General features: G+C 33.5%; 2 protein-coding genes across 4 annotated transcripts in view; both read left to right on the top strand.

Moving 5' to 3' along the window:
• The window catches only part of LOC149418036 (E3 ubiquitin-protein ligase RNF19A-like), a 125053-nt gene extending 113325 nt beyond the window's left edge, over positions 1–11728 (top strand). Inside the window, exons 8-11 of the mRNA XM_089639291.1 lie at positions 8154–8337; positions 8830–8974; positions 9471–9603; positions 9708–11728. Coding sequence (XP_089495417.1) covers positions 8154–8337; positions 8830–8974; positions 9471–9603; positions 9708–10610 — 1365 coding nt within the window. The 3' untranslated portion in view covers positions 10611–11728. The remainder of the gene's footprint in view (positions 1–8153; positions 8338–8829; positions 8975–9470; positions 9604–9707) is intronic.
• A 3602-nt stretch (positions 11729–15330) lies between these two features.
• Positions 15331–20173, top strand: part of Tsp26A (Tetraspanin 26A) — a 28507-nt gene continuing 23664 nt past the window's right edge. For all 3 annotated transcript variants that reach the window (XM_089639294.1, XM_089639295.1, XM_089639293.1), the window contains exons 1-3: positions 15331–15581; positions 18930–19050; positions 19876–19949. In XM_089639294.1, coding sequence (XP_089495420.1) covers positions 15459–15581; positions 18930–19050; positions 19876–19949 — 318 coding nt within the window. In that variant the 5' untranslated portion in view covers positions 15331–15458. The remainder of the gene's footprint in view (positions 15582–18929; positions 19051–19875; positions 19950–20173) is intronic.

Consider the following 20173-nt stretch of genomic DNA (forward strand, 5'->3'; position numbering starts at 1 on the left):
GACTGAACAAAATTTTATATCTTGCATAAATAAAAATACTAGGGAAATAAAAGAACATACTCCATCTTGTTTAGACCACATTTGGACAAATGTAAACATTAAAGATCTTCACAAAATAAAATCAATTGTTTGGAAAACTAACATAACTGATCATCACTCATGCTTACTTCTGTATAATAATAATATTAAACATAAAAAACATAATTTAATAACCAAAAAATCAACAATAGATATGACTATTCTCTCTGAAAAATTAAAAAAGGAGGGTTGGAATAATGTTTTAAACAGTGATGATACTGAAATTTGTTCGACTAACTTCGAAAATATTATGTCACAACACATTAAAAATTCTACAACTGAGATAACAACACACATAAAATCAAAATTAAGATGTTTAAAGCCTTGGATTACCAAAGGGCTTATTATATCTATCAGAAATAAAGAAAAACTTTACAAAATAACTTTAAAAAATCCCCAAGATGAAAAAGCATATATTTTCTATAAAAAATATAAAAATAAATTAACATCTTATATTAAAAAAAGTAAGGAAGAGTATTTTAAAAATAAAATATTATCTTCAGAAAATAACCATAAACAAATGTGGAAAACTGTTAATTTCGCCATAGAAAATACAAAAAAAACACAAAACATTAAGTACATTGAACATGATAAAAAAATTATAGATGCCAATATACAGCCTAAACAATGTGCAAACATACTTAATTCCTTCTTTGCAAATGTTGGGAAAAATCTTGCGAAAAATATCCATAAGCCTTCAAACCAAGAAAACCATAAAAATAAAAATATACAGAAACATAATATACTTTCAATGTTTGAAACAACAACAGAATGTGAAATCTCGAAAATAATAGAAAATATGAAAGGAGGTTCGTCTCCCGGTTTTGATTCTATTACGACACACATGTTAAAAACTATGAAACCTCACATAATAAAACCTATCACTCATTTAATAAACTTAAGTTTAACAAATGGAATTTTTCCAATGAACTACAAAACCACAATAATCTCACCTATTTACAAATCTGGAGATCCACATCAAGCAACGAACTATCGCCCAATATGTCTAATTTCTAATATAGGAAAGATCTTTGAAAAAATAGTAAAAAAACAATTGGTAAATTTTCTAGATAATAATAAAATATTACACAAAAACCAGTTTGGCTTTATAAAATCACTCAGCACACAAGATGCTATTGCTAACGTAACTTCATACATTCACGAATCATTAGATAAAGGTAAAAAATGTGCGGGTATATTTATTGACCTTAGAAAGGCATTCGATAGCATATCCCATGAGATGCTATTAAAAAAATTGAATAATATCGGCATAAAAGGCAACGTGATTAAATGGATCACCGACTACTTAAAAAACCGTCCTCAAGTGGTAAAAATCAATCGTGTTAAAAGTGATCAAGAGATTACAAGCTTTGGAATCCCCCAAGGTACAGTGCTTGGACCAATTCTATTTACTATATATGTAAACGATATTTTTTTTCAACCTTTACATGGTCAAATCACGTCATACGCCGATGATACAGTATTAATAATAAGTGATAAGACTTGGGAAAAAGTAGAATTAAAGGCCACAGAAGACATCAACACGCTCAAGAATTTTTTCGACACTAATTTACTGTCACTTAATAATGAAAAGACATTTGTAATTCCATTTGCAATCCATACAAATGATACTCCTAAAAATTTTAACATTGTCATACATAATAATACTAAAATTCACAGCCAAAACTATTGCAAATCAAACTGTACAGTACTAAAAACAACAAATGAAATTAAATATCTAGGAGTAATTATTGATAAAAATCTGAAATGGAAGGAACAAATATGTCAAGTAGTAAAAAAAACTAGAAAATTAATATATATATTTTTAAGAATTAGAAACTTTCTGTCGATAAAAAATCTATATTTAATTTACTATGCCTTAGTTCAATCCACTTTACAATACGCTATTATTAGTTGGGGATCCGCGTATAAATGTAACCTTCTTCCAATTGAAATTATACAAAGAACAATTATTAAAATTATATTAAAAAAATCCTTTGACTACCAAACAGAACGCCTGTTTGAAGAATTTCAAGTACCTACATTTAAAGACCTATATATTAAAAACTCATTAATCCAAATTATAAAAGAAAAAGATAAATATCAATTTTTAAATGAAAACAGAACGCGACTTAGACATGTTTTTCTATGCCCAAAACTAAATACGTCTTTTGCACAACATCATTATACTTACCAGGGAAGAACTTTTTTCAATCGTCTACCAGAAGAAATCAGAAGCATTAATGATAAAACCCAAATACTGCTCTCTGTCAAGAGACACTTTAAAAATATTCTGAAAAAAAAACCACTGTCACTTAATTAATCTCACAAATATCCTTAGTTTTCCATAACTTTATTTCTTTATTAAAATTTATTATATTAATATATTATCCTTCACTACTATAAAAAAAAATACTACAGCAAACATACATTTATGTACAATGAATTATCTAAGTACTAACTAACAACAACATTTATGTACACTCCCCTTCCATACACAAGCAAATGCTTTCAATGGAAGAGTAGTAAAAAAACCCAAGATGTAAAATGAATTATGTACCATGTAAACTTATTATTAAAAATAAAAAATAATGCCAAAAAAAAAATATATATATATATATATTTGTAACCTAGATAATTTCGTTGTCCTGGATTCGATCCCCAATTTCGACAGTTATTTTTTTTTTAATTTTCTGTATCTTGTTCTTTTTCACGTTTCATTTAGATTTATGAATATTTTCTTCTTTATTGATTAAATATTTTATTGATCGGTATGACCTTCAAAAGTTATTCCAATAAATTGAATGTATTAATGCTTTAAATACGAATTATGTATATTTTGAGATACTATTCAATTTGATAACGTATAAGAATCAAAAGCATGTTTAAGTTTATAAATCCAAGATAAAGAGATACTGAAGTTTAACTACAGTTAATAATGTAGGCGGGTTCTTTGCAATATTCTTACAAAAGTAAGAGAAGAAATGGTTTTTCTTTCCTATAAATATACAAATTAATGGAAATTGAACAAAGGACAAGATACAAACAACGAAAAAACGAGAGTTTTAAATTATAAAAAATGTGTACTTTTGACTAGGCAGCAAGGACATTACGCAAAACAACAATGCGAAAATCACAGGCTTTAAAATTTGGCTAGTTTTATCAAAATAGATTTTTTATAAATTATTTTGTTTAAAACCGTTTAGGTACCTAAATGATAACATAACAATAATGTGACATAATATCAAATTCTATAATGTTGTAGTTTATTAAACTTAAAACATGGATATAATTAAGTAAAATTATTTAAACAAATTGATCTCGCAACCTACGAATTCAAAATGTCTACTCGAACACCACTGATACCATCATAATATTAAATCACGTATTCGTATTAAACCACTTTACTGCCAACATTAAATCGAAGGCACAGTAATCGTAACAAACAACCAACCAAAATCATTAATTGTTTTTCTTTTTAAGGAACTTCTAGTAAGATACATAATGATAATGTAACTAACTTAACCAATCAATCTGTTTTTACCCGGGGCTTTTCTCTCTCTGTTAGTCTTTTTTCTTCTTTCCCAATGTTTCGGACAGCCTCCCAGTTTATGTAACGACCCCGAAGTTCGACAAATTAGAATTGACGGGTATAATTCGCGAAGATTTTTTGTAAATTGTATGTTTTTTCTGGCCTATTCGACATTCGGGATTTTCTCGTGTCGGGAATTCGGGTGACGAGATTTAGCTAATTTCGCCGGCGTGAGCTTTCTGGGATTTTGCGTGACGAGATTTAAACCGTGGGGATTAGAGCACTTTATATTTTTAAGTACGATTATTGAGTTTTGATAGATTTTCGAGAGTCTTTAGAAATTGTTGGTGTTGATGTTCGAACTGTAGTGTTTTTAATGTATTGTGATGTGAACTCTCGCGGGACTGTTGAAGTGAAATAATTCTTGGTATTTTGGGTTTTGAGTTTGTATTTCACGGGATTTTAGATTGTTATGATTGATTCGATGGAAATTTTTGGGTGTTGTGTTTTTACTTTGGGAAATTTCTTGATATTAAAAGCATTGAATATTTTTATGGTTAAAATAATAATCGTTTCAATTACATACTATTTAAAGTTATTTCACCCCAAGTAGGTTCTTTTCTTACTTAAAATTACACCAACATCAGTATGGGTACCATAACATTAAAAAGCAACCTAAAATTACGATAATGATAATACCATATACATACTTATATTTATTAAGATTTTAATTCAATGTTAAACATACTACAGATTGAAGAAAGATTCGTGTATAATACAGTTTTTTTAAACTAGTGGAATATGTCAAAAGTTATTGAAATCCTTTATATATTATTTGACTGCATATCTAATTATATTTCTACTAATTTATCTTAATTTTTTTCAACAAATAACCCTACAAAACCATAATTCACCTTCAACTTCACACATTTAGAAAACTAACCGCCTACCGCCATTGTAGTAAATTTTGAAATAAAATTTAAGTCTGCGTTCTGCTTCGCTGAATCCTGAAAACTGGTATCATTTATCACGTCGTTTTTGAAATATTTTTTTGTATTTTCTCTCAAGTCGCGGTGCGGTATTACATCCGCCCTGAGTGCTTTCATAATTTCTAGTAAAAGCCCTCTTAGAAGGATGTGTTTTCCCTCTTGATGATCCTCGTTGATGGGCTGTCGATAAGCAGGTACTCTTGCTAATATCACGGAATTTGCTGACATTAAGTTTATCTTCCGGGAATTGTGCAAGCATGTGACAACTATCTTGCGTATTTCACGTTATAATATAATTTCTAATATACTTTTCATTATAATGCAGCGCCCTTTGGTGATTTTTCACAAAAATGGCGCTTTATAAATTATCCAACTATTATTATTATTAATACTAGCCATTTTTGTGGAAATCGTCTCGAGCGTGCTTATAAACATAATTATCATGATTTCTACAGCGCTATTTTTGCTGACGAATATATATTTTTATTAAATTTCTGTGGTTTATTTAGAATAATTTAACCTTATTCCGGAGTTTTAGATTCTCTCAGCATCACAAGAGTCCCAACTGCTCTCAAACTCCCAACTGTCTGTAGTCATTGAGCAAGTAGCATTCCCAATTTGGGTATGTTGTGAGACTGAAGGTAGTGGGGAGGGAAAAGATATGGCGAAGATTAAGGTGAGACATTACCTGGCTGTTTATATTCTGAATTGTGGTCTTCACCGGGGCGATACTGAAAGTATCTACCATTCAGGATTTGATACACTGACTCGGAACAAAAAGTGTCCTCCTCGGGCGTCCCCGATTTTTTTTTATTTCATCGCGAATTGAGTTAGTTGTACTCATAACCTGGCGACGCACTTTTCGAAAAGGACAAAATATATTTTTTTAAAGTACATTATTCATTCACGCCACCGACTCCATTTGTCTTGTCTTCAGAAGGGGAGGGCGGGATTCCCGAACAGCAGTTTCTCCATTCTCTCTTCAATTTCACATTCCGTATTCCTGCAGCTCCTTCTACTTCCCCTCCCCTAATAATATTTAGTGTGGGCGATGTTATTGATGAAAGTAGGACTGTAGGATATACCTAAGGCTGACTGGGCGAAAGGCTCGACTGGCTTTGTTCTCTTTATTTCGTCGCGACCTACGTTAAGTGCCTACTTTATTATCTGAAACTTATTGTTAGATACTTTTAAAGAGAGAAACTTCTCAGTTCTGTCAATAATAAATTATTATTGTCTTGAAATATTGAAGATTATTGTTGAAGAATACATTGTATTTTCAAAAAATCGGTTTTCTAAAACTATTGAACGATTATTTCTGGCGTCATGAAAGTTACATTATTTCTGGCGCCATGAAAGTTTCATTATTTCTGGCTTCATGAAAGTTACATTATTTCTGGCATGTTGAAATTTACATTATTTTTGGCGTCATCAAAGTTACATTATTTCTGGCGTGTTGAATTTTACATTATTTCTGGCGTGTTGAATTTTATATTATTTCTGGCGCCATGAAAGTTACATTATTTCTGGCATCATGAAAGTTACATTATTTCTGGCGTCAAGAAATTTACATTATTTCTGGCGTCATGAAAGTTGTATTATTTCTGGCGTAATGAAAATCAAAAAAATTCTGGCGTCATGAAAGTTACATTATTTCTGGCTTCATGAGGGTTTCCTTATTTCTGGCGTCATGAAAATTACATCATTAATGCTCGCAGCCATTCTGTCATAAGCTGTGGAGCTTTGATATGTTTTTTACACTATAAAAAATAGGACAAACGCCGCCCATATTTTTAGTCAAAAAATTTTTGCAGTTTAGTTTATGACTAAATTTCGATACTTGGCATAAAGTAGGCATCAACATTTTTTGACTGAATTCAAATGTTAATAATAACATAATAGTAATATGCTGCAAAGTATTTAGTGAGTATAGATTTGAATATGTAACACAAAAATCAATATGCAATATGCAAATCTGCGTTTTTTTCCATTTTCCTCCGAGTTCTCAGGATCTTTAATTGAATTTTATGTTTCGTAATATTTTTTTTACACTTTTTATTATTTGGTCGCTGATGTGGAAGACAGCTAAACTAAATCTCTTTTCATAATTTTACCTTATTTGTTCACTGGCGTGGAAGACAGCTAAACTAAATCTCTTTTCATAATTTTACCTTATTTGTTCACTGGTGTGGAAGACAGCTAAACTAAATCTCTTTTCATAATTTTACCTTATTTGTTCACTGGTGTGGAAGACAGCTAAACTAAATCTCTTTTCATAATTTTACCTTATTTGTTCACTGGTGTGGAAGACAGCTAAACTAAATCTCTTTTCATAATTTTACCTTATTTGTTCACTGGTGTGGAAGACAGCTAAACTAAATCTCTTTTCATAATTTTACCTTATTTGTTCACTGGCGTGGAAGACAGCTAAACTAAATCTCTTTTCATAATTTTACCTTATTTGTTCACTGGTGTGGAAGACAGCTAAACTAAATCTCTTTTCATAATTTTACCTTATTTGTTCACTGGCGTGGAAGACAGCTAAACTAAATCTCTTTTCATAATTTTACCTTATTTGTTCACTGGCGTGGAAGACAGCTAAACTAAATCTCTTTTCATAATTTTACCTTATTTGTTCACTGGCGTGGAAGACAGCTAAACTAAATCTCTTTTCATAATTTTACCTTATTTGTTCACTGGTGTGGAAGACAGCTAAACTAAATCTCTTTTCATAATTTTACCTTATTTGTTCACTGGCGTGGAAGACAGCTAAACTAAATCTCTTTTCATAATTTTACCTTATTTGTTCACTGGCGTGGAAGACAGCTAAACTAAATCTCTTTTCATAATTTTACCTTATTTGTTCACTGGTGTGGAAGACAGCTAAACTAAATCTCTTTTCATAATTTTACCTTATTTGTTCACTGGTGTGGAAGACAGCTAAACTAAATCTCTTTTCATAATTTTACCTTATTTGTTCACTGGTGTGGAAGACAGCTAAACTAAATCTCTTTTCATAATTTTACCTTATTTGTTCACTGGCGTGGAAGACAGCTAAACTAAATCTTTTTAAATAATTTTACTTTATTTGGTGGCTTTTGTGGAAGACCGCTAAATTAAATCTTTTTACGCTTTGCCATTACTCGTATGCGTTATTCGTGTATAAAATAATAACTTAGTTTATTTTATAATTTTTCTTCAATGTTTTGTTTTGTCACTGTTCTATTTTGCCACGGACTCATTATCATAAGAGCCGGCCCTATGCGGGCGCAATTGGAACAGTCCGCTCTGGCGCCGATTTGTTACATAAATGTGCTGATAATATATAACAGTCCTTACAACACATCGCCCTTGAGATTATTTATCCCAAGAACGGCGCTACACAAACATACAAATCACCCGAATATTATTGATTACATTAAAAAACTACCTAAGCGTCCACTAGTTTTGACATATTGCCGTTTGGCTTGAGGACGGCCCTGATCATATTATTATATGATATGGCCATATCAAATAACAATGAAGTAATATTTACTTTTTTTCTTCTTCTGTAGATCATCGCCGCCCCAGCTGTGGCGGGTCTGGCCGTGGGTATCGGAGTGCCCATCCTTCTGTTCTACGTGTACGGGGTGGTGCCCGTGTCACTGTGCCGCTCCGGGGGCTGCGGAGTGTCCACCAGCCCCCGTGGCGGGGTGCGCTTCGACTTCGATGAGGATGAACTGCCCTCCAGGGCTAATGGTGAGCATTCAATACCACAATTCTTTTTGTGTCTACAAGACATACTATTCACCTAATTAGAAAAAAAATCAATCATGTATCTCAATAATTCATGTCTCGAACCAATAATCTCTTGTAAGGTCAAGTATTCACAAAAAATACGAAAAATTAATCGAAAACTACAAAAAATCGCTGAAGATACATGGGGGGTGATTTGGGTACCCCTAGGGGTGCTCTACCTCTGGACTTTCGCTTGACACACTTTTTTGGGACATCCTGTGTGTTGGTATGATTTGAGATTTTCACGGCCAAAAGTATTATAGTGATTTGTTTTTGGGATATTATGCCATGTTGAGCTATCTCCTTCTTTAGCCAACGTTTCGGACAGCATTGTAGTGTCCATCATCTGGGCAGATGTGTAATCCAGATCAGGTTCTGTGTGTTTATTATTTATTTTTTCTTCGGGTGAAAGTTTCCTAACATGTTACGATCATCTACCTCATTTCTTTCCAGATACAGGCAGTCCCGACGGCCTGGGCGCCAGTTCCGGAGGGGCCAGTGGGCTGGGCGGGGGCGCAGGCTCCCCGGGGGGCAGCGGGGGCGCCAGGCGTTCTCCCATCCCTCTGCCGCTGCACGAGAGACTCAATGCGCATCATAGGTTAGTATTCGCCATTACTTCCTATTCAATATTGCTGATTATCTGAGAAAGTAGCTTCACCCATTGAAATAAAAACCACAAATGATTTGAATAAACAGTTTTCCACTGCACGTACCATGGTTTGGTGAGGTCCAGAAGCGTTATAACACTATGCCAATCTGTAAAATCATCAAAGCTCGCTGTATGTTAGACGCAGCACTTATGACTTTGAAACCTACGTTGCTGTTATAAGTACAGTTCCGGTGAGTTGTTAGGGGTTGCAGCCTGCAGTTTGAAGATTTCTCTGATTTCTAGACAACCTCCGATGAGAGAGTGAATCCATCAGAAGAAGAAAACATGTATTTTTCACAAATTATAGTCTGATCAATCAGAGAATTCTGTAACTAAATATTCCATGTTTGTAAAATTTTTTCTCATTATCAACCGTTTATCACCTAGCAATGTCTTATTTTAAGTAATGAATGTGGAAACGTAATCGGATATTTTCATTCCCCAGGCTGGAAGTGACTGCTGACGTTGTGTCTGCATTGAGGCTCAGTCTATCGTCCGAAGCAGCCAGCTTGTCAGAGCCAATTCCTCCCGATGATGCTTCCACCAGAGCTCTTGCCGGGTCACTCCGTGACTATAAAGTAAGCTATTTATTCTAACGAAACAAATTATTTAATTACAACTCAGAGCTCTTTATTTTTATTGTCTTCATATATTTTAATGTTTAAAATATTTTTTGTTTCAGCAAAACCAGTCAGAGACTGTGTCATATTCAGCTTCAGCCGTAGGAGAAGACGGAGCATCGGAGCGCGTCCGGTTCGATGACAATGTCTCCATCATAGGCCCCTCCAGCAATGCCGACTTCTTGCCAGACACTCTTGGAGACAAGCATAGCATCTGCAGCTCCCGCTCCTTCCGGAGCTTCGGCAAAAGCTCCATCACCGAGGAACTGTCCGAAAGCTTGGATAAAGCCAGCATCGGAAGTGGTGCCCGAAACGTCATATTTGAAGAGAACTTAGATGATGCAGAAGACAGTCACGAATCGCCCAACTCGCACAGGAGCAACAGCCAATCTTCCCTGCCAGGAGCTAGACGTCCTCTTTCCAAAATCACTTTGAAATCTGCCCATAAACAGTACACCTCTTTTGAAGAGGACGTGGTCAGCAAGACTCCGCCTGAAATTGCCAAATATCTCGAGAGGACCGATAAAGTTATAAATCTAAGAACCAAACAGAATAAGTTAGTTTTGCTCCCTGATAAAGTTGTGGTTTCATCCAGCTATACTGACGGAAGTGTTCAATGCACCACACCTACATCGGCGGAACCAGGATTGGTTGAATCACCCGAATCACCGTTAACTCCCGTCAATGAAGTAGAAGTCAACAAGCCTCTGGCCGGAACCTTCCATACTTCTCCCGACAGAGATGTGGAAACTGGCTGTGAGATTCCCAAGCGTCCTCTATCAAAGGTGGCCATGCTGAGGAACATATTCTTCCATGGAAGTCTGGTGTTGGACGGAGAGGCCGAGCAGCTGGAAGACAACCTGCTGAAACCCATCAACAGAGAGACCTTCAGTCGAGCTCCTGCCAAGGAAGAAGACAATAATGAAACAATCACAATCGTGATGGATTCCCCCACGAAGCTGTAGTGTGTGGAAGTCCCAAAGTCGCATGTTTGCGTTCAGGCATTCGTTGATAACCCAAACAACGAAGTCCCCTTAAATTACTTAATCTGATAACAGACTGAATTCTTTGTAAGAGAAAAATGAACTTGAGATTTTATATAATTTTTATATTCGACCTTCTTTTGGCGGTGTTCACTCGGCATTCTATGTAAAATAAAACTTGTCCGCATTCATCCTCCTTACTCTAATATGAATATTGTTACAACTGTACAGTGGAATCATTATAAAGAGTTTCTTGCTTGACTAATGCTGTACTATATCACAGGACTGCTGCGGAAGAGGAGTCTTTGGGCAGGTGTTCCAAACTGTTTTGAACCACTATCGGTGTGCATAAATAAATACATTCAAAGATGCATTCCTTAAAATGATTTGCCTGTACTGTATGTCTAAGAATTGTTTATATTTGCAGCAATTTTGTATGTATTTCATATTTGTGTCTAAATGTTTAATCTTCCGACTGTCTTAACCAGTAATATTATTAGAAAAACAGTATGTACCATTATTATTATTTGTAATTTTCTTTTCTGCAAGTTTAGATGACCTTCATTGAAGCAAAATTTGTATGTCTTTTTAGATAACTAATCCTAATTATAATGGAATGTTTCACTGTCATTAATAGTTGTTCGATTTGTGTTATTTTGTGTCCTCCTTATTTTGCCAAATGGATGTGCTCATTATATTATGATAATAATGTTTGTAAAAAATTGATTTAAAATTACTTGCACCAATAAATGTGCAAGGAGGTATTATAATTTGCATTTTAATTGGTAATATTTTATCAGTTGATAAATAGTATTATGAATATGTGGATGTTTTGTAAAATAATATTAAATCGTATAATGTATCGGTGTATCATATTATCAAATGCGACACCGTTTGGAAACGGGCTGGATGTTTTAAAGGAGCACGAATTAGCCTTCTTGATTCAGTGCATATGTGATAATGATTACTACTCTGTATTATGCTTAACAAATTTTGTAACTTTTTTAATGGGTCTATTTATTTAAGGATTGAGATCATCCAATAATCACATTGTATTATAATGAGATTTGTTTGCAAATTATGGTAACAATATGTATCTAGCTGTTAAATAAATGTATTCAAATCAATTTACTTTTTTCACTTTTTAGCTATAGCAGAACCTTGTGATTTCAAAATTTCAAGAAAAAAAATTCTCTGAAAATCGAGTCCTTCGACCGCCACTTCAAATTCAGATAGGTATTAGAAGTAATATTCTTATGTAAATCAAATTTTAGTAACCAATTACCATAGCTGCCGACCCATCAAATTCAGATATTTAAAGTAAATTTGTAAAACTCGCATACCTAAATCAAATGTTCGTAAAAATACAACATATTCCACAATAAATTGAAAAATCGCAGCCTAACCAGCGCGGGTGGTCTGTCAGATTCAGATTTACAAAATATTTAAAAGAATTAGGACGATGTATAACCACGTAAAACGATATTTTAGCCGTTGCTGTCTCGTCAGATTCAAATTTATTAACATTTATGTTTTTTTTTGCAAACATCGAATTTTTTTAAATTACATGAAATGAATATCTAATTATGAATTAACACATTTCGAATAAAAAAATGCATTTTTCGGGAAAAAATATTTTTGGTACTTTTTTGGCAAATATTTCGAAATAGAGCATTTTTTAATATCGGGGTTTGAATCAACGGTTTCTACTATATATTCAAGCTACTACAAGACCTATAAAATGGTTTTATCATGCTGCTTTATCATATGTATATTTTGTACCTACATACATAAATGTGGTCATATTGTATCGTATGGAAGAATGTAAATGAAGTAGGGGTGATTCACATTGAGTAGGTAAATTCATCATTTTGTCCTTGTTTGTTCTCACAAGTACACAATATTTACAAGGGCAAGATGTATACTTTCACTCCTCTTCCTTGCAAAGTGAATATTATAACCAAGGGGCGACTTCAGGGCCAGCCCTGAACCAAACGGCCCCCGGTGCTAACCTCAAAAAACCTCAAGGCGCTGTATTAGGTGTTAGGTATTATCAGCACCCTGGCTCCTTGGGCCCTTGGCAAGTTGGCGCGTGGAGCAGACTTCTCCGATTGTGCCTTCCCATGGCTGGCCCTCCGGCAACTTTGTATACTATCAAAACCACAGGCAACTCGACTAGCAATCTATGAGCTGGCAACACGGTATCGCACAGACGTACTTTTACACACATTTCACCACTATCAATTACACATCTGCCCTGATGATGGACACTGTAACGTTGTCCGAAACGTTGGATAAAGAAGGACTTAGCGCAACACGGCATAACATCCCAAAAACAAATAACTGAAAAATCTTCATACAAAAAATTTTAATTAGAGAAAAAAATGTACAGCTACAACAACATCAACTGTCGTCGTTCCCAATCCTACTGATCAACTGTTGAGCCGAAATTTTGGCTCAACCGTCCTCAAATGCTCTTCCCAACGATCTTCATCAAGCTAGAGGAACCAAACAACTGGATTAAGTTTAAAATTATTACTGGATTTTTAGTTATAAAAAGTGTCAACAGAGTGAAAAAATGACAGACAAATGTCGAACATCATTTGGTTCACGCACTATTTTTCATATTGCGTGTTGCCAATTTTACTATCATTTTTAGTATCGAATTGATATGGACAGCGAAGATGAAGATATTAATGATAATATTTATGATAGATGTAGCGAAATGGGCGAACGTAATCCACGATAATAATGAGTTACACAGGTGGCGACCGACAAATATTGAATGACAATGATTTCATTAGCCCTTTTCGATTGTCAAAAATGCCGTTTCGAATGCCGGATGATGTTGTAAATTCCACAATATTCATTTTCTCATTCTGCGTTAAGTTCTTGCTACTTTTTGGTTTGTATTTTGTCCATGTTGCTTAGTTTCATGTTGACACACGGAGGAGAAACGTCAATCGTCAAATTTGTACTCACAAATAAACCACTCTCCTAATTCCCACTCTCCAATCTCCATTTTACTAATGTACTTTCGCACTCTCACTGCTTTAGTAAAAGTCAAGCAATGGCTTTATTTTTAAAATATTTACATGCGTGTGTTAAATAATATAAAATGTCCGTTTACATATAACAGTACCTAAAACAAATTATGTGTATTAATAATAAGTAGAGTATTATCTCGTCAATATTAATTTGACATTGAAAGTTTTTACTTTGATGTCATTTTATAGTCTGTGAACGTGGGCTTAAGATTATCAACAATACAGATGTTTGGAAACAGGCGAATCAAGCGTTACTGAATAAACCACTTGATCGGAGCCTCAGATTGATTTGAATCGACTGATCGAAAAGATGGTAACAACGGCCGCAAGTGATACCAATTACCTTTTAATATTAATTATACCTCCAAATTCTGACGTTTCCCATTCATTCTAATGGTAAAATGCTACACTAGCGCCTCCTAGTGGCATGAGTTGTGCGCCTTGGTTTTCTCTAATACATTTTAATGGATTTTATGCGAAATTATAATCTTTTTTTTACGTTTCTGGCTTTCATCTTTCATGGGTGTTCTAGGCCATCATTTCAAATGGTTTTCATATGGAGAGATGGAAAGTGAATTTATACATTAATTTTGTTTAAATTGGCAAATTTTACATAAGTAAATTACAGAAATCGAAAAAATTAGATAACCCACATTCGGTCTTACTGCTTTTTTTGCTCATTAAAATATTAAAGCGGCTATTAACTTTCTCAGATAATTTAAAAAGGTAATAAAATACTTATATAATTGAGAGAAATTTTACAATGAGATTTCTATATATTTAATAATATAATGTATACAATATAAATCAAATGTATTTATTACATATCAATCAATATATTTAATATATTCGATAATTCAAAACACATACAAATTCTGTTTTTCCACCTCCTTCAAGACCAGCATTAATAAATCCTTTCCTACAGCCCCTACTTCTACCCGCCTCACAACGCTGCCCAACCGGGTGGCGACATTATATTATATTTTCATGGTGTAATCTTGTTTTACATAATCAAGAACATTTTATTTGTTAGAATTCAACGAAATCATTTCACCAGCTATAACCGGAAAAACCACTTTGGAGTATTTTTGTTCTTTGTTCGTAAACTGAACCACGGAACCTACTTTTTGGAATATTTTAAATCAATATTGACCAAAATACAAATTAGAAAGCGCAAAACACCGCCGCCACCAAGTACTAAATAAATTCAATTTGCCGCCATTGAAAGGAATGTCCAAGACAATATGCAACACTAGATTCCTCTAGCGGCTAGAGTTTTCGATGTTGCTACTATTTCAATGAAGTGAGACGGTTTATTAATACTAAAGGGCATAAATAAACCACTCACTTGTAGGGTGTTTGGTGATATTACGGGAATAAGAAGGTCTCGAAATGCTAAAAATCTACAATAATAATTTTGGAACATAAAAAATATTGTCCAAAAATTAATTCTCCCTCCTGCAGGTACTTCTGAAGTATGGTAGCACTGCACCATTAGTAAATACTTAAAAACTATCATACAAAAATAACCTCTATAAAGTTTACGATAAAGGCTATTATGGTTACATAGTATCATAACAGTTGGTTAGGTTGTAACGTATGTTTTACTAAAAAATAGGTGACAGTGAAAAGCGAATGACAGATATTTACAAGATGGCTTCCTTTGTTCTGGCAATGGGAGCCAGGTGATATAGATTTATAAACTATTTGACTACAAGTCAAATATAGTCGTCTGTATAGTGTACATATTTTCAGTATGATAATTTGTAATTAAGCAGCATTAATGGAAGTGCACAAGAGAATACACGAAAGCAAAATGCCCAGCATCCGTAAATACAGACGTGACACAAGTGAAGTCAGCTGTTGCTTGAAATATGTTATATTCAGCTTCAATGTCTTATTTTGGGTAATTATGTATAATTTTTACGATTTCTCAATCTATTTTGCAATCAAATATGTCCTCACACAATATTTTCTCAGACGTTTTCCCTTCGCAATCACCGCCTTTGTTTTGCCAGTAAATGTCATCGGATAAACAAATGGACACATTTGCTTATTTCCCTTTCTATTGGCAAATGTTACAAAATATTCTTAAATGTATTCTGTTTTACTATAATTTGACAAGTTATATTGCAATTCGAACCTTCTGCTGCATTTAATTAAAAATATCTTATTTTTTCCTTACGTTTGTCGTATTTATGTCAAACCTAACCCTTCCATACGACATATTTTGCACGATTACTCACAAAGAAATCAATGTTTTACGCATATCTCAGTAACGCAATATCCATTATTAAATTGTGACCTAATATCTGTCTGCAAACACCTTGATAGTAATTTAGACCTTGTATTTTTTGTAAGTATTTCCTGATTTCGAATATATGGCGAAGAAGCAACAATCTCTTATTATTGTTTATTTATACACATTTCATTCACAATGAAGTGAATAATAAATATTTACAATCAAGTTTATTTGACCCACGGACATTAAACCACTCTCTCCACTGTAGAATTTATATGTTGCATTTATTCGAATTCACAATAAATCTGTATAATGTTTAAACACATTTCTTTTGCCTTCTGATAGGGAATGAGTCATCTTATCCTAAAATACACCCATGCTTTTTATTTTTATATATTTGGCCATATATATTTTGGGTAAACTTCGGTTTATGGGCGAAATTCCTAAAAAATAAAACTAGTTATTTTTATACTAACTTTGGGCCGGGGAATCCGAATCTGGAAGAATTAGGTTGCGGCAAGCAATATTAACTGAATTACACGACTTCGAAAGTCGTGTAATTCAGTTAATATTGCTTGCCGCAACCTAATTCTTCCAGATTCGGATTCCCCGGCCCAAAGTTAGTATAAAGATAACAAGTTTTATTGTCAGAAAGCGTTCAAAATGGCCAGTTAAATTGTTTGTGCGTCGAAATTTTAAAGTCGTGTAATTCAGTTAATATTGCTTGCCGCAACCTAATTCTTCCAGATTCGGATTCCCCGGCCCAAAGTTAGTATAAAAATAACTACACAAATTAAAGAATAACTTTGTTTTAAACCACTTTATTACATTTATAGACGTCTATATAAACGTCTTCATTTATAGACGTATTTATAAACGTCTATAAATGTAATAAAGTGGTTTAAAACAAAGTTATTCTTTAATTTGTGTAATAATGTCAAGCCACAAAGTGTTTGCTTCCTTCGATAATTTAAAAATAACTAGTTTTATTTTTTAGGAATTTCGCCCATAAACCGAATTTTTTCCTATATTTTTTGTAGTCTGTGCAATATTTCTGTAAACATTTTGACATTATATTGAGATTGAATATTATTCCCCCTATGTTTTGTTTGACCTCTAACCAAAACTAATAGCAGTAAAACCCTCATATTGCAAATGATGTAAATAGCATTATGGTTTTTTTCATAATCCCTAAAGTTTATGTTTAGACTTATGGAATTCAATACTTTGTTTGTGTGAAAGCACTATAAAACGATACATGATTATGTAGAAAGCTTGGTTCTGTAAAATGCTTAGTAAATTTATCTAACCTTTAAGACTTTATGGTTAATTTTTAGCCATGTTAAGCACCCTTTAAGTGATATTTTACAAAAATAGCACTTTTAAAGTTAGCCAAGTACCTATTATGATTATTATATTTACGAGGTTCCCAAATGAGAAGTTTTGAGGTTACTTAATAAATATAAATCAGTCTTCTTACTTATATAGCAAATTAATTTTTGACAAGCACATTGAAAACATTATTTCAATATCATACAGAATGCTAGGTTTCTTATTAAGAATATGCAAAGTTTTCAAAAGTGCTAAGACTCTGAAAATTTTGTTTTGTTCATTGGTCAGAAGTCCACTGGAGTATGCTTCCACAATATGGAATCCTCAATATAAGGTATACATAGATTTAGTAGAAAGTATACAGAATAAATTTTCGAAACATTTACTCAAGAAATACAACAAAACTACAAATAATATGTTAACTTTACAAAAAAGACGCACATTGTCAGACTTGTTGTTTCTACATAATCTGCTAAATAATAAAATAGATAGTCCCGAATTGCTATCCGTCATTGGTTTAAGTGTTCCAACGAGGCGTACCAGGCACACTACACTTTTTCATATCGAAGCCAACAATACCAATGCAGCAAATAACTCAGTAATTACTTGCGCAATCAAAACATACACCCATTACAAAAAATTACTGCATTTAGACATCTTTCATGATTCCTTTCTAATATACAAAACTAACTTATCAAATTTCTTAGTATGACATATTTCAAAAATATTTTCACATCATTTTTCAAAACTTCTATGTATTAACAGTCAATTACAATTCGTGAGCTTATTATAATTCTTGTTTTCAATTAATTTATTATTATCTATCCACACACTTCTTTCCTTTTATAACAATCTCAGGCGAAATTACGTAATGATATTTTATGGACATACGTAATAGGTACTACAACTATGTAATAACTAAAAATATCTAACTGTATCTTATAAGTACTGTGTATGTCTTAACAAATAAATAAATAAATAAAATCTTAAAACTGTAATAAAATAGTATGCTAATAATTTCGAACTCACAAATAAAGGCTTCATAAGAGAATTTCTTTGGATTTTGATTCCTGGACATGTTGGCATCGTGGGTAACAATATTGCGGATTTCTTGGCAAAAATAAACCACATTCCCATCCACAATCCCCATTTTCTACATCCTCAAAGATAGATCCTGCAATGTGTGGGCACATAGTTAGTCAATCACCTTTTTTAAATTCACGTGCTTGACCCCCCGGGTTGTACTTTCTGTGGTCTAAAAGTGAGAACCTTAAATCAATAATTTTTTGGTTGTTCCTCTCTAAACAAATATCCTCTCTTCTTTCAAGCCTTATCTAAATTTGCCTCCCCTTCATTCAATATCTCATCTATTCTAAGCCCGAAGTCGACTCCATTCTTCCATATAATTATGAAATTTGCACATTTGAATAAAATTAATATGTATATAAATTCACCTCCCCTCTTTCAATAATTTGAAATGATGACTTAGTGAAGATTAAGTGAAGATTTCTTCTGGTCCATTGAAAATCGTGAGTTTCATTTTTAAGGTATCAATGGTAGAAGACATTCATGATTTTATAATGAATCCTCTGCAATCGATTTGCTTATCACAATGGTATTACGTTATACTTTTACCTAAATTAATTATAAACAAATACAATTGAATATGTATTATTCCAGTTGCTGGGTTTGTGTATTCTGGCCGTGGGGGTGTGGGCTTGGAGTGAAAAGGACACTTTCAACAACCTCTCGCGGCTCACCAACATAGCGCTGGACCCCGCCTTTATCCTCATATGTGTCGGTGAGTCTGTCTTCTCTATCGCTCACATATAATTTTTTTCTGCTGAAAAGCCTAACCTAGAGCCTAAAAGGCTAAGCCTAAACCTAACTAGACCCTTCACACAGCATCCCCAAAGATGACAGTGAAAAAATATAGAGCTAATTTAAAAAATAAATTAAAATTGCTTTTTTTTTCTTTTTTGAAATTATTTTCATCTTCGGGGGGTGAGGTTCTTTTTTGATGAAAAGAAAGAGTGCATTTGGTCCTTAAAGAGACGCTTGTTGTGAGGAAGGAAATAGGCCGGCAAATTGTTCTACAGCCGAGCTGTTGAACTCAAGAACAAGTCGTAGAAGCGACCCGTTCTCATGTCTACCATGTACAAATGTTGGGCGCGCATTTGGCGTGTTTCCCGATTGTGCACCGGTGCCGACGGGATCAATGACACCAGTTCCTTCGAAATATTGATACTACAAGGATAACATTCTAACCTGAAGCCTGTGGTCTAAAGATTGAAATCCGTTTGTCAAGATACGGGAATCTATCAAGTGGGCCACCCGTTTCTGCGCAGAGCCAGTGGACAATGTTGAGTTTTTCTTTGGGACTGTAATTTGGGTTCCATGATAGAAAATTCTTTGGAAATAAAGAGTAGTGTAGGAGTCCTACATACCTTTTGTTGTTGATATGACGTAGCGTCAATGAAGCAAGTTCAATGCGATTAGAACAATGGTGCTTTGATTGGGTATTGTGTTGCTAGTTGGAGATCAAGATTTTGGACTACAGAGAATAAACCTATAGTAATCTGCTGAATTCGTATTTATGAATCTAACTTGATTATGATGATTGCAGGCACCATGACATTCATCATCGGATTCACTGGCTGCGTTGGAGCCCTTAGAGAAAACACTTTCCTGTTAGCATTGGTAAGAATTCATAATATTTTGTTCAATTACAATACAATTATTAATCATACATGCAATACAAAATGTTGATGCATATTATTATTATGGTCACCGGTGACCACAGTCAATTTTCTTGATTTTCATGGAAAATTTTGGTAAAAAAAAATAAGGAATACGTTTTGATGGTCGCCGATGCCAACTGAGTATTTTTTTTTTTCAAATTTAAAATGGTTATTTTTCTTCAT

This window comes from Hesperophylax consimilis, chromosome 14, assembly GCF_061612785.1.
Source record: "Hesperophylax consimilis isolate HC1 chromosome 14, BYU_Hcon_1.0, whole genome shotgun sequence".
In the NCBI taxonomy this organism is placed as follows: domain Eukaryota; kingdom Metazoa; phylum Arthropoda; class Insecta; order Trichoptera; family Limnephilidae; genus Hesperophylax; species Hesperophylax consimilis.